Source organism: Balaenoptera musculus, chromosome 8 (assembly GCF_009873245.2).
Source record: "Balaenoptera musculus isolate JJ_BM4_2016_0621 chromosome 8, mBalMus1.pri.v3, whole genome shotgun sequence".
NCBI classification, from domain to species: Eukaryota; Metazoa; Chordata; class Mammalia; order Artiodactyla; family Balaenopteridae; genus Balaenoptera; species Balaenoptera musculus.
The window spans coordinates 10,065,255-10,080,958 of NC_045792.1; the positions used below are offsets into that span (position 1 = coordinate 10,065,255).

General features: G+C 45.0%; 1 protein-coding gene across 1 annotated transcript; it reads left to right on the forward strand.

The window, feature by feature from the left end:
- Window positions 1-296: 296 nt before the first annotated feature.
- Window positions 297-5,643, forward strand: HSPA8 (heat shock protein family A (Hsp70) member 8). The gene is made up of 9 exons (XM_036859727.1): window positions 297-689; window positions 1,386-1,595; window positions 1,885-2,090; window positions 2,636-2,788; window positions 2,880-3,435; window positions 3,658-3,860; window positions 4,115-4,313; window positions 4,669-4,901; window positions 5,211-5,643. Exons 2-9 carry the CDS (start codon window positions 1,391-1,393, stop codon window positions 5,406-5,408), a joined length of 1,953 nt encoding a protein of 650 aa, XP_036715622.1. The 5' UTR covers window positions 297-689; window positions 1,386-1,390; the 3' UTR covers window positions 5,409-5,643.
- The last annotated feature ends 10,061 nt before the right edge of the window (window positions 5,644-15,704 follow it).

A 15,704-nucleotide genomic window follows, 5' to 3' on the forward strand; every position in this document is an offset into this window, starting at 1 on the left:
GAAGACCATCTACAAGGCCGGGGTGGGAGTAAGGGAAAGAGAATGCTGGGGGAGGGGCGCAACCACCTTCGCGGCCATCTTGTCCTCGCTCCACTTCCGCCTTCTCTCCAGGGCTGCCAGCGCCGGACCCCTCCCTTCAGGCCCTGCGCTCTCGCTCCCGGGGGTTCCGCAGGAGCCAGATCGCCGATCGCGCTGCTCTCATTGGTTGGTTCCAAGTTGGCCCGCCCCTCTTCCTCCCCCTCCTTCGTCCCTCCCGCCAGCGCTTCCTGGGGCGCATGCGCAGAGGCAGACGAGCCCTTCCCCCGCGCCCGGGGTGACTGAGGAGTCCCGCGCGCGCGGGCTCCGTCGGCCCCACCCTCCCTTTCCCCGGGGCCTTTCGGACAGCGGGGGCGAGAATGAAAGTTCCAGAACGCTGCGGTGAGTGCGTCATCGCTAGGCGGGGCGGGCTGGGGCGGGAGAGGGGAGGACCGAAAGGTAGAGCCGGGTTCGTCATTGGGGCTTGCGGAGGTGGCCGCGCGCCCATTGGCCGAGGAGCCGAGATGGGCACTGGCAGGGGCGGGCCCCTTCTGGAAGGTTCTGAGGCAGGGTATAAGAGACGGGGCGGAGGACGGAAACCGGTCTCGTTGAACGCGGCGGCAGCGGCATAGGTTGCTGTTTTCTCCTCCAGTGGACCCGGACCTGCGCTCCAGGTAAGTTAAGGTCTTTGTCTTCCAAGGCTTTTGCGGCTTCTTGGGAGCCTGCCGCCCGGCTCAGGCTACATAGGTTTGCAGCGGCCCGGGGCCTTCTGAGCGTGTCAGGCAGGGTGCGTGCGGCGATTCCTTTGCCCGGCTGGGGAGCTTTGTTTCCGAGGGGAGGCAGCCTCTTTGGGATACAATCGGGGCGGAGGGCGGGCCGCCCGGAGGGGGAGGAGGCGGCGCCCGTTTGCGGGGCGTGGAACCGGCGCCTTAGAGCTTGCCGTTCCCTGTTTCCTTGTTTCAGGACCCATTCTTCTTAAAGGAGGAAGTCATAATTGGCACGCGCCCAAGGTGGGGGAGGGGGCTTCGGACCCTTGCAGGCCTTGCTGTGTTGAGCACGGCGGGGGTGGGGGGAGGGCTAAGGTTCAGCCCGGGGCATGGGACCACGTGCTCAGGTGTGGCGCAGACCCTCCTGGCAGGTGCGTGCTTCCGTCTGCGGCGGGCTCTGCGGTTCGGACGGCAACCTTACTGCGGTACGCCATGCCTGCTCTGACCCTCCCGCGTGGTTATTTCCGACGAGAGTAGTTTCTGGGGCGAGGTTCTAAGCATAATTTGCAGAGTGGTCGTATCTGGTAGCGTTGACTTGGTAAACGTTTTCTTAGTGCTTGATTCGCCTTTCAAACCATGGGCTTTTTTTTTTTCCCCTCCCAGCAACCATGTCTAAGGGACCTGCAGTTGGCATTGATCTTGGCACCACCTATTCTTGTGTGGGTGTCTTCCAGCACGGAAAGGTGGAAATAATTGCCAATGATCAGGGGAACCGAACTACCCCAAGCTATGTCGCCTTTACTGATACCGAACGATTGATCGGTGATGCTGCGAAGAACCAAGTTGCGATGAATCCCACCAACACGGTTTTTGGTAAGCCAGTACATCTTCATGGTGTGAACTTAAGTGATTTCGGCGGTATGTAATCTGAGAAGCTGTCTCCGAAGGTTGTTAAATGTGAGGCGGCCACGAAAGCCCTGAGAATAGGAAAAGTTATCCGTAGGAAACTTCAGTGATTATCCCTTTAAGGCTTAAGGTTTGCGGCATCTTGGTCATTCAAAATTTGAATCTATAGGCATTTGGTCTTGGAATGGTGGGCCAAGTTCTTAGTGGAAAGATGTAATGAAATTCAAGGTAACGTTTGTATTGATACTTTTTGCAGATGCCAAACGCCTCATTGGACGAAGATTTGATGATGCTGTTGTCCAGTCTGATATGAAGCATTGGCCCTTCATGGTGGTGAATGATGCAGGCAGGCCTAAGGTTCAAGTAGAATACAAGGGAGAGACAAAAAGTTTTTATCCAGAGGAGGTGTCATCCATGGTTTTGACAAAGATGAAGGAAATAGCAGAAGCCTACCTTGGGAAGGTGAGTAGTGCAGAGTACTGCAGGGAGAGGATATAGATGGGGATTACCAGGTTTCCTGATAATGCGGAGTAAGAGTGAGTAGTAGATAAAGCTATCAAAACGGGTGGTAAAACCAGAACTTTATTTGAGGATGTATCTTTGCATGTCCAAATAGATGATATAGTGGTTAAGGTTTTTTTTTTAACATCTTTATTGGAGTATAATTGTTTTACAATGGTGTTAGTTTCTGCTATATAACAAAGTGACTCAGTTATACATATACATATGTTCCCATATCTCTTCTCTCTTGCATCTCCCTCCTTCCCACCCTCCCTATCCCACCCCTCTAGGAGATCACAAAGCAGAGAGCTGATCTCCCTGTGCTATGCGGCTGCTTCCCACTAGCTATCTATTTTACATTTGGTAGTGTATATATGTTCATGCCACTCTCTCACTTTGTCACAGGTTATCCTTCCCCCTCCCCATATTCTCAAGTCCATTTTCTAGTAGGTCTGTGTCTTTATTCTTGTCTTAAGTGGTTAAGTTTTCATCTCTTTTCTTCCTAGACTGTTACCAATGCTGTTGTCACAGTACCCGCTTACTTTAATGATTCTCAGCGTCAGGCTACCAAAGATGCTGGAACTATTGCTGGGCTCAACGTACTTAGGATTATCAATGAGCCAACTGCTGCTGCTATTGCCTATGGCTTAGACAAAAAGGTAAGTACCATGTTTTATGTATGCGTCACTCAAGATTGGTTTGAGTCACCACAAATAATAGGTATGAGAATAATTTGTGTTTTAATTGCAGGTTGGTGCAGAAAGAAATGTGCTGATCTTTGACTTAGGTGGTGGCACTTTTGATGTGTCAATCCTCACTATTGAGGATGGAATCTTTGAGGTCAAATCTACAGCTGGAGATACCCACTTAGGTGGAGAAGACTTTGACAACCGGATGGTCAACCATTTTATTGCAGAATTCAAGCGCAAGCACAAGAAGGACATCAGTGAGAACAAGAGGGCTGTCCGCCGCCTTCGTACTGCTTGTGAGCGTGCTAAGCGCACTCTCTCTTCCAGCACCCAGGCCAGTATTGAGATTGATTCCCTCTATGAAGGAATCGACTTCTATACCTCAATTACCCGTGCCCGATTTGAAGAACTGAATGCTGACCTGTTCCGTGGCACACTGGACCCTGTGGAGAAAGCCCTTCGGGATGCCAAGCTAGACAAGTCTCAGATCCATGATATTGTCCTGGTGGGTGGTTCAACCCGCATCCCCAAGATTCAGAAACTTCTACAGGACTTCTTCAACGGGAAGGAACTGAATAAGAGCATCAACCCTGATGAGGCTGTTGCTTATGGTGCAGGTAATCTTTCTATCCTAGTTAAGCAGTTTAACAGGCAGCCTGTTGGGAAGCCTTAGCTAACTGATTTCGCTGTGATGAATGATCTTTAAACATTCGTGGTTTCCACCGAAAGCCGTAGCTAATGATGGCAAAACTTCCTTGGATGTCTGAGCGATTGAGAATAGTTAGTTACATAATGAGTTATACTGTGTTTTATTTAAATTTTTCTTTTTAATCATGTAGCTGTCCAGGCAGCCATTTTATCTGGAGACAAATCTGAAAATGTTCAAGACTTGCTGCTGTTGGATGTCACTCCTCTTTCCCTTGGAATTGAAACTGCTGGTGGAGTCATGACTGTCCTCATCAAGCGCAACACCACCATTCCCACCAAGCAGACGCAGACTTTCACAACCTACTCGGACAACCAGCCTGGTGTACTCATTCAGGTATGTTTCTCTGTGGTCTAGATTACCTGAGGGCCTATAAAACTGGGGAAGACTTGTTCCGCTGTGATGATGGATTCCAAAACCATTCGTAGTTTCCACCAGAAATCCTGTGTTGGCCAGTTCCTTCCTTGGATGTCTGAGCGATCAGTCTTTCCTAATCAAGCTTATACAGATCTGAAGTAGCACAGATATTTGTGATTTTTCTTGTTTTTGTGTTTTTATTGTAATTTTGAATTTATTTATTTCAAAACAAGGTTTATGAAGGTGAGCGTGCCATGACCAAGGATAACAACCTGCTTGGCAAGTTTGAACTCACAGGCATACCTCCTGCCCCCCGTGGTGTTCCTCAGATTGAAGTCACTTTTGATATTGATGCCAATGGTATCCTCAATGTCTCTGCTGTGGATAAGAGCACAGGAAAAGAGAACAAGATTACCATCACTAATGACAAGGGTAAGTTCGGGCAGTATTTTGTGAGCGTGCTAAGCGTGCACTCTTCCAGCACCCAGGCCTGTATTGAGATTGATTCCCTTTACGAAGGAGTCAATTTCTGTATCTCTGTTACCCATACCTGATTTGAAGACTCGAATGCTGACTTGTTCCGTGGCACCCTGCACCCTGTGGCACTCATACCTGCTTATTTTAGAGGCAGAATTTGGTTCATAATGGTTTTATTTTCCACGTGTTTCTACTCCTACCCCAAGGGCATTTAGCCAAGAGATCATACTTAGTTGCTAAATGGAGTTGCAGGGTGATGGTGCAGAACTGCAGGTGATTGTCTTGCCTAAAAGGTTGGTTAATTTTACAGGCCGTTTGAGCAAGGAGGACATTGAACGCATGGTTCAGGAAGCAGAGAAGTACAAAGCTGAAGATGAGAAGCAGCGGGATAAGGTGTCTTCGAAGAATTCTCTTGAATCCTATGCTTTCAACATGAAAGCTACTGTTGAGGATGAGAAACTTCAAGGCAAGATTAATGATGAGGACAAACAGAAGATTCTTGATAAGTGTAATGAAATAATCAACTGGCTTGATAAGAACCAGGTTTGTAATTTCTGTTGCCAAAAATTTGAGGGTGTGGGGTTGGGTGTGTAGGGCTTTATTAGCAAAAGCTTAGGTGGGTAGGTGGGTTTTACAAATTTGTAGGGTCACGATGATGAATGGTTCAAAACATTCGCGGTTTCCACCAGAACTACAGATGTTGGCAACTTCCTTCCTTGGATGTCTGAGTGACCCAAGATCTTAAACGTAACTTCATGTGCTGTTGTGTGTCTAGTGTGTCAGATTGATTACATCAGGCTTAAAGAGTCTTCTGTTTGAAGAACTTGTAATAAAGTATTTTTTTCTCCTCAGACTGCAGAGAAGGAAGAATTTGAACATCAGCAGAAGGAGCTGGAAAAAGTCTGCAACCCCATCATTACCAAGCTGTACCAGAGCGCAGGAGGCATGCCAGGAGGAATGCCCGGAGGGATGCCCGGGGGCTTCCCTGGTGGTGGAGCTCCTCCGTCTGGTGGTGCCTCCTCTGGGCCCACCATTGAAGAGGTTGATTAAGCCAGCCTAGCATAGGTGTAGCATTGTTCCACACAACATTGAAGGACCCAAATTTGTAGCAAATTCCATGGCAGTTTTAAAGTTGAGCTGCTGCAGTAAACTGGGCATTCTTGATACTTGAACGTGGAGTGTGTGCACAGGGAAAGGAAATAACATTGCACTTTACAAGCACTGTATTGTAAGTGGAAAATGCAATGTCTTAAATAAAACTGTATTTAAAATTGGCACCATAAAATTGTTTTGACTCTGTTTAAAAGGGCAGTAAGGTAGTGTTCGGTTTTGGGGGTTGAACTTCTTTCTGGCCTAAGTATTACAGCAGTATCTGGGTTGTCAATGACAGATTGTTCAGTCTAAGCAACTGCCTGAATTTTTAAGGTGTAAAGAGTGGGAAAATGTGTAAACTTTTTGCTAGCTAGGCTCATTTAGTACTAAGTCTACGTAAGTGTTAGTGTAGTTTGAACTACAGATCATTGTGCTTTCCAGTGTTTGTGTTAGACTGGAAAGGGGCATCCCAAATATTTTTTAGTGTTCCATGTGGTTTACTGAAAATATCTGAGAGTTCAAAAGAGGATAAATTTGAGGCCAAAATTTGGACAAGGAAATATACCAAGTCAGAAGTAACAACATGTGGTGTACACAGGCGACTTCAGGTAGAGTGTCCGTCTGAAATCCTTTAATCCGTGGGCAGAGGTTTCTGTTTTCTCACCTGAGTATTAAGGGCTGGGAGTTAATAGAGCTGGCTGTAAGGTTGGCATAGTGAGGGCCCTTTCTCACCCTTTGTAACCGAATTTAAAGAAATTGAGTGTCTAATTCTGATCTCATCTTAAATCATAGCTAACCTTAACTCAGTAACTTCAGGCAGAACAGTTGTGCTTACCAAGCCTAATTACGCTGGACTGTTTTTAGGTAAGCTTGCTTAGGAGCAAAGGCCTTCTCATTGGTTCTTTGTTCATTGGGCTATTGGTATGTTAGCTTGAGTTGACAGGCCAGAAGGTATTGCACCTGAGAGTGAATCCTTTAAAGTCATCCTTGTGTGAGATGGGCCTGCTTAAACCTCAAGCTTTGCTCATGAGACCCGCTTAGTGCCAACCAGCCACCTAGTGGTCACTTAGGAAAAATCTCAGTTCTGGTATGGTGGGATGTCTTGGGTCACAGTTCATTCTCAGCAGAATGACCCAATCTTAGTTTCTACTTTAGCTCTCCTTCCTCCACCTTCCTGTAGCTGTTCTTGGATGACCCAACTAGCACAATACAGATGACAGTTGGGCTTCATAAGAGTTTCCCCAATAACTACCCAGCATTGACCCTCCCTCGTTAAGGTTAGTGGGTATAGCCAAAGGCTGTCATTTGTAAAACAGCTGAAGTTTCTTCTAAAAATACATCAAATTGACTAAGTTCAGTGCCTTAGGTGTTAATGTTTGACAACTCTCCAGGAACTGATAGCACTGTACCCAATTTTTCTCCAAGGGCTACAAATGAAAGCATAGTTTATGTACTTTTTTTTTCCACCTGTTTTCAAGTGACTGGGAATCACCTGGGTTTTAGTTTTTACTGCATTGTTGTGAACCTGGAGCAAACCATGTGGTTTTTTTTTTTTTTTTTTTAAATATTTATTTATTTATTTATTTATGGCTGTGTTGGGTCCTCGTTTCTGTGCGAGGACTTTCTTCCAGTTGTGGCAAGCGGGGGCCACTCTTCATCGAGGTGCGCAGGCCTCTCACTATCGCGGCCTATCTTGTTGCGGAGCACAGGCTCCAGACGCGCAGGCTCAGTAATTGTGGCTCACGGGCCCAGTTGCTCCGCGGCATGTGGGATCCTCCCAGACCAGGGCTCGAACCCGTGTCCCCTGCACCCCGTGTCCTCTGCACCGGCAGGCAGACTCTGAACCACTGCGCCACCAGGGAAGCCCCATGTGGTTTTTTTTTTGAGACCACTCTCAAGGAAGTAATATAACATGTCTCATGAACCATGGGGTCTTGGTAAGAAAAGTGAAGATCACATGTGATGGTGAAAATTAGCACAAGGCCTAGTGGAAGGTTATCAGTGGTAGCCATTACTGGAAGTTGTTGAATTTCAACAGTTACATGAGATGTAAGTTTCATCAGTGAGACTGAAATAAAATTACTTTCTTTTCACAGATGAGAGAAACAATGCATTGCTGGGCTTGTGTAATAGAAAATAAGTGGGGTCAGGGAGGAGCTACGGATTAGATTAACTATTTGCTAGGTTTAATTACACAGGGGAGGGGAGCCAGCCAGCCATTCGAATTTGGGGTAGACTTATTCCAAGACCTGTATGTTTGCTCCTGCATCCCAGTGCAGTGAATTATGAAGTGCTGGCTCATCTCAGTGCAGAGCGTGGGGTTCACGTTTACTGGGAGGGGTTTCTTTAAACCAAGGGGATTTGTAATCTTGCTTCTGAAAACACTTGCAATTATGTACTTAATAACTTGGCCCTAATGTCCATCAGATAATTCCCTGTTTGTCTTTTTTTCCCCCCTCAGTCCTTTGGGTGTTCAAACTTACCTTTTGTGAGAAGTCTAAGCAGTCTGGGGATTTGAACCCAATGACTCAAGTCAATTTTTGTCTTTCACTTTGCCTTATTGTTTTTTAGTTTCCTGCTGTGGGCTAAGCCCTGACTGCAGGAGTAGATACGGAAGCTGGTGAAGATGTGTTCCAGCCTTATAGGAGACACTGACATTCACAAGATGAAGACAGTTACAAAATGGCACCCTTTTTGCGAGGGAACACTGGCAGTAAGTGTAAGTTAGATTGTTTATTACAGCCTAGAAGAAGATGTGGAGAAGGTGGCCATAAGAACAGCATTTACAGTGTTCCATTCAGTCTAGATAGTTGAATGGTTTTCCCTTGTCTTAACCCTATTTGATTAGCCTAACAACCCTAAAAGAGAATGAGGGTTGGAGCGTCTGGCTGTGCATGTGTAAGTCTGTATAGCGTGATGACAACCAATTTCACTTTTGTGTGGATTATTATAATGAGATTGTGGTTATAAATCTAAGGTCATGGCCCTTGGATGCCTGGCTTTTAAATTTTGCACAGGGCACGGTTGGATTGGGAAATGAGAGCAAAAAAGTTCAGTGGCTCTCAATCTCCATGTCCAATTTTAAGAGTTACATGCTGGTTTCAGCTGGACTTAACAATGACATGGTTATGTTTACAAATGTATTTTTATTACCATAGCCCATTGAGTAACAGTAATTGTACTTTTTAAACTACTAAGGGAATAATTTTCGTCTTAGAAGCCACAGCAGCACATTTACTCCCAATAATATTACTGCAGTTATTTATGTACTTAAAATGTACTGTAAAGAAAACGATGCCTGCAAACAATCCTTTGCTGAAACACTATTGAGTACCTACAATATACTTTCATAGGAAAAATAGCCTTTTGGGTTCTGTTAAGGTGAAATGGGGTGATTGGTGGGACATAAATAGGAAAGGCTGAGGATTTTCTTCTCTGTGGTCTATCTATGGCTGTAACGAAATCTGTATCCACTAGATGGCAGTAAGCTATTTAGAAAACTACTTGGGTCGCTGAGGGAGGCTGCTTGGAGCATTTTCACTTAGGTTTGTGCTTTTTGTTTCACAAGTTGCCTAACTAGAAGCACAGTAAATGCTGAGGAAAGAAAGCTCCAAATGTTCACGTTCACGTTCCAGGCAAATCATTCCCGGCTGAGTAAGTTGAAGCAAGTGCCTTGACTGTGGGGTATGGGTTTGAGTAGAGATTTTAGGGTACTTGGGACAGACAGGTTAAATACAAACAGCTTTGAAATATGCAGGGAAAAAAGGTGAGTCTCCCCGGGAAGAGAAGAGAGTCTTTCCTGATCCGCTCTTCCTAGTTTAAAACGCTGTTATTTCCCTCATCACCCTTGACTCCGACCCCTGAGACTCATCACTTGTATGAAATGTTTGAATTCCTCACCAAACTGAAACTCATGAGTGCAAGAATACCCATGCACTCTTAACAGTTCCAACCAGTGTCTGGCCCATTATAAACATATAATGTCGTCAAGTGAATAAATGAAAAGGGGTGGAGCGGGCACCCAAGAAGTTAGTGGTAGAATGTGTTCCCTTTGGGCTTTATGATGCTTTGGTCATGGTCATGGCTCTTGGAGTGGTGAGAGGCTGGCTGAGTGGCTGAGTTCAGGCTCCTTGCAGAGTGGGGGAGCCAACATTAGAGCTGCATGAGATGAGGAGACGATCAAGCCCAGAGCAGCTCTAGCCAAATGAAAGTTGGCAGTAACAGAACTGTCAAAGTCTGACCTAAAGGACCACCTGCAGTCTTCAGATTGCCCCTGAGATCTGGGCAGTATGTGGCGTGAGTGGGATGAGCAGAAGTAGTGTACGTAGTCTTTGCAATATGAGAGGACAGTCAGGGCCTGCCAGGAGAACTGAAGCCTGTCCTAAGAAGCTGGGCCACAGAACATTCAGGATGCAGCCAGCCCCAGGGCCCTAAGAAAAAGGCTGCAAATCTTGACCCATGCATTAGACACCAAAAACACAAGCAGCAAAAGAAAACACATATATTGGGCTTCATAAAAATTAAAAATGTGCTTCAAAGGACACCATCAAGAAAGTGAAGAAAGACAACCTATAGAATTGGGGAAGATATTTGCATGTCATATATCTAAAGAAGTAGTACTATCCAGAATGTATTACAAAAACTCGTATAACTCAAAAAAGAGAAACCAATGTTTATAATGGACAAAAGATCTAAGTAGATATTTCTCCAAAGGAGATACACAAATAGCTAATAATCATATGGAAAGAAGCTCAACATCAATAGCCATCAGAGAAATGCAAATCAAATCCACAATGAGGCAGAACTTGATATCCACTAGGATGTCTAGACAAGAACAAGTTGGCAAGGATGTGCAGGAATTGGAACCCTCATACACTGCTGGTGCGCATGTAAAATGGTGCAGCAGGTTTGGAAAACAGCCTGCAGTTCCTCAAAAGTTAGAATTAACTTATGACCCAGGCATTCTACTCCTAGTTATGTACCCAAGAGAAATTAAAACATAAATCCACACAAACATTTATACACAAATGTTCACAGCAGGATTATAATAGCCGAAAGTGGCAATAACCCAAATGTCCATCAGCAAATGGATGAATAAAACATGGCATGTCCATACAATGGAGTAGTATTCAGCAGTAAAGGGGAGTGAAGTACTGATACATGCTACAACATGGATGAAACAGGGCAGTGACAAAAGCCCACATATTGTATGATTATGTGGAGTGTTCAGAGTAGGCACATCCTTTGAGATAGAGGTGATTTCCTAGGGCTGGGGGAAAGGACAGTTGGGGAAAAAAATGCAGTTACTGCAAACAGGTTTTGTTTTGGGATGGTGAAATCATTCTAAATTGGTTGTGGCAATGGTTGCATAGTTCTGTGACTATACTAAAAATATTGAATTGCACACTTTAAATAGATGAATTAATGAATAGTGTGGTATATGAATAGTATTTCAACAAAGTACTTAAAAATCTTTCTTGAGTTAGAAAAGAAAGAGGCTGCAGAGCTGGCTTCCCCAAAGTGGGGGGAGAGAGAATGTATGTGAATATGAAACCATATTCTTACTCTCAAGGAACTAAGTAATAACGTTGGCTGTGCGGTGGTTTTCCGTTTTATCCCCCAGCTTTATTGACATGATTGTCATATAACATTGTATAAGTTTAAGGTGTACAAAGTGTTGATTTGATACCTACATATTGTGACGTGATTATAGCAATAAGGTTAGTTTTTCTCTTTCTGACTTAACAAATATCGTATATTAAAGCATATATATGGAATCTAGAAAAATGGTGCAGATGGACCTATTTCCAGGGCAGGAATAAAGATGCAGACATAGAGAACGGACATGTGGACACAGTGGGGGAAGGGGAGGGTGGGACGAACTTGGAGATTAGGATTGACATATATACACTACCATATAAAAAATAGATAGCTAGTGGGAACCTGCTGTATAGCACAGGGAGCTAGCTCGGTGCTCTGTGATGATCTAGATGGGTGGGATGGGGTGGGGGAGTGGGAGGGAGATCCAAAAGGGAGGGGATATATGTGCACATATAGCTGACTTCGTTGCACAGCAGAAACTTAACACAGCATTGTAAAGCAATTATACTCCAATTAAAACAATGAGGTTAATTAGTACCTCCATCATCTCACATAATTACTGTTTCATTTTTGTGGTGAGAACATTTAAAATCTACTCTCTCAGCAACTTCCAAGTATACAATACAGTGTTGTTAAATATGGTCACCAGGCTGTACATTTTTAGATCCCCCGAGTACCCTTTCACCAAATCCTCCCATTTCTCCACTGCCCTATGCTGTTGCCTTCTAATGTCTACACATCCCTCTGAGACATTGTGGACTCTCAAACCAAGCTGATACAGCTTCCAAACCCAGGAGTTGAAAAAATTAGATTGGGCTGAAAAGAAAGCAGGCTGCAGGCAAGTAACCACTTGAAAAGACATTGCACGGACTTCCCTGGTGGCGCAGTGATTAAGAATCCGCCCGCCAACGCGAGGGACACGGGTTCAAGCCCTAGTCCGGGAAGGTCCCACATGCTGCAGAGCAACTAAGCCCATGCGCCACAACTACTGAGCCTGCGTACCACAACTACTGAAGCCTGTGCACCTAGAGCCCGTGTTCCGCAACAAGAGAAGCCACCGCAATGAGAAGCCGGCGCACCGCACCGAAGAGTAGACTCCGCTCGCCGCAACTAGAGAAAGCCTGCGCGCAGCAACGAAGACCCAACGCAAACAAAAATAACTAAATTAAAAAAAAAATTAGATCAAGCCACATTAAAAAAAGACATTGCAAATATTCATCAGAAACCTTATTTGTTGATTTAGTGTTTCTCATGTGTCTGGGACCTGCTGTGTCGTTTACTAGCTGTGTGACCTTCAGTGAATTATTCTTTCTGAGGCTGATTATCTTTACCTATGAAATGGGGATTATAATAATCAGCCATTAGGTGTGTTATGAGGATTAAGTGAGCCAGTGTACATGGAGAGTTTAGCTCTGTGCCTGACGCATAGAGGACCGTGCTAGTAAGGGTTATTAACTATTAATTAAATGAATTAAGTGATAACATTAACATTTCCTAAGGCTGCCATAACAAGGTACCAAAAACAAACAGCAGAAGTGTATCGTGTTGCGGTCCTGGAGGCCAGCAGCCGGAGATCAAGGTGTTGGCAGAGCCATGCTCCCTGCATGCTCAGGGAGGGAGCCGTCCTGTGCCTCCCTCTGGCTTCGGGTGGCCTGTGTCCTTGGGCGTAAAGATGCAGCACTCCAGTCACATGGCTGTCTTCTCCCTGCGTGTCTTCACATTGTCTTCCCTCTGTGCACGTCTGTGTCCAAATTTCCTTTTTTTATGAGGACACCAGTCGTACTAGGTTAGGGCCCACCCTAGTGACCTCATTTTAACTAGATTACCCTGTAAAGACTGTTTCCAAATAAGGTCACATTCTGAGGTTGTGGGGGTGAAGACCTTTAACTTTTTTTTTTTTTAATTGTGTGGGGGGACATCGTTCAACCCATGACAATCACATTCCCTGTTATCGAAGAAGAGGAATCTCCTCCCCAGCTTTTGCACAAGAATAGAAAGTAAATTAGACGAAATCGAAATACCTGTTCTTTTGTGAGACCAATAAAAAGGCCTTTTCATTGCAGTCTCTTTCCCTGAAGCGCAGGCCACCAGCTGTGGGCAGTGTTCCTCTCTATCCCTTTACCAGCCCTTGGTCCCTCTGGATTTTCCAACAATGCCTAATTCTGTTATTTCCAGTGATTTCCCTGTGGGCAGCAGTTTATTTCTGTCATCAAGTCTCTGATGAAATCTTTAGCCATGAAATATTTAGTACGATCCCAACAAATCATGTATGGTGTTAATATGTCACAAGCTGCCCGTGGCCTGCATTATGTGGTAATTTGGAAGCAAGAGAACTGATAATATAGGGCCGGGCTTCTTTTGTGAGCTCGCATTAATGCTGGAGCTGGTGATGTCAATTGACAGCCCATCGATTTGGGCTAATAGTGCGTGGAGGGGGGCAGAATTGGGGCGAGGTAGGGAATAAAGGATATTGACGGCCAGTCGCCAGGATCCCGGCAGCTTTTAATCTATTATTGCCCTCTTTTAATGCAGCTTCCGTGTCAACTGCATTTACTTCCACCAGCTCTGCCTGCTGTGCTGAACTGTGAAGCCAGTGGGATGCCACCCCCAGAGTGGCCCAAAGTTCCCCGGTATTGATTCTTTGATGCTCTGGGGTGTGAATTATAATTATTTCATTAAGCCCTTTAATGGGTATCAACTATGAACCTTCGCCAGCCCAGGCTGGGGTGGCCAGGGCGAGGTCCTCGTCATTAATCTGTGTTCATCTCGTTGCCACCAATTGTCCTACCCTCAACCCTCTTTTTTTCTTCCTATTATCGCGTCTATGGTTTTAGTGGGAAGCAGGTCGATTTACTCTCAGAGAGGAGCTGGGAAGGGGAGTTGCTGATTTGGGGAGGCTGGAGGGGAGGCCATGGTTGAGCAGATTGCAGTGTCAGCTGTTCACACTGAGAGAGCTAATCACTCCGTCAGATCTGCTCTGCCCAGTTCTGGTTTGCCTATGCAGGGAGGTGATGCACAATATCTCGGGACAAAGCAAGAGATCGAGCAGCCACTTCCTTGTGTAGCTTTGTGTCCTATTTTAGCTCAGGAATATTCCACACCCTCAAGTCATTCATCAGCCTTCCCAGAGTAAAGTACTGCCTTGTGCCCTGAGGGATCTTCAACTCTAGTAAGCAGTAGAGGGATCAATAAGTAAATAAGTAGCCACAAGACACTAATGAGCCTTGAGAAGGGGCAAAGTATAGGAAGTTATGGCACCCCATGGGAGGGGCCTTGACCCAGGCTTGGGGGTCAAGGAAGGCTTCCTGGAGGGATAAATTCCTAAACAACCTGAAGAATGAGTAGGAAGTAGTCATAGGAAAGAGGAAGGACATGCTAGTCAGTGGAACAGCATGTTGGAAAGGCCTGGGAATGAAAGAGAAGGCCCAAGAAATTTGGGGACCTTCTCTAGCTGAGGCCAATACTTTGTATGAGGTGGGGACAGGTCCCTCTCCCAACCTGGGTTCTTGCCTTCTACCTGCCTGTCATGCTGATAAAGCTCGTCAGGAGCTTTAGGAAGCTCAAAAAGTCCCGGATGGTATTTCCCATCATTTTGTCAGATGCTTTCTTGTTTCTACCATACTTTCTTCTAGGCCAAGAGTGATTTTTATTTCAGGCCCTTCACTTGTTTAGTTCATGTGGTGGTTTTAAAACATGTTTGCAATTTTTTTGAGCACTCCTGTCATCAAGGAATGGAGTCTAATTCCTCTCCCCATGAATATGGGCTGGCCTCAGGGACTGACCTCTAATGGATAGAAGGTGGAGCAAGCAACTCTGGGTAACTTCCAAGTCTAGATTATTAAATTCCTGCTGCTTCCACCTGGTTCTCTGAACATTCACTGTAGTCTTCAGCTGCCCTGTAGGAAGTCTGGTCCCCTGAGTCCCCCATGTGGAAAGACCACATAGAGATGCTTGAGGAGCCTCATTGTTGAGTGGTCCTAGTCTGGGTACCAGACACATGAGTGAAGCAACCTTGGAGTTGACTCCAGCCCCAGCCATCAACCGACTACATCTTCATTCAGAGAGCCCCTGAGTGAGAATTGGTCAGCTGAGCCCAGTCAACCTTCAGATTCATGGGCAAAACAAATGATTGTTATTGTTTTAAGCTACTGTTTTAGGGTGATCTGTTACACGGTGACAGATAATTGGAAAAGTTACATTTGGTAAAGTTTGTGTTTGATTAAGTTTGATTACTATTGCTTGATAGTAAGTCTTCAAATCAGGCAGGCATAGTCCCCCAATTTTGTTTTTCAAATTCGTTTTGACTCTTAGATCTTTTTCTTTTCCATGTAAATTTAAAAAATCAACTCATTTCTTTTAAAAAAATTGCCTTCTTGAATTATAATTGGGATTTTAATGACTATAGATTAAATTGGGTAAAGCTGATATCTTAATAATATTGAATACCAATCCATGAACATGGCATAGCTTGCCATTTATTAGGTCTTCTTTAATTTCTGTCAGCAATGTTTTGTAGTTTAGAATGAAGAAGGCTTCTGCCTTTTGTTAAATCGGTTTTCATTTACATTTTTTAATGCTATTGTAAATAGAACTGTTTTCAAAATTTCATTTTCCAATTATTTGCTCCTACTTTGTAAGAATACAGTGGAACTT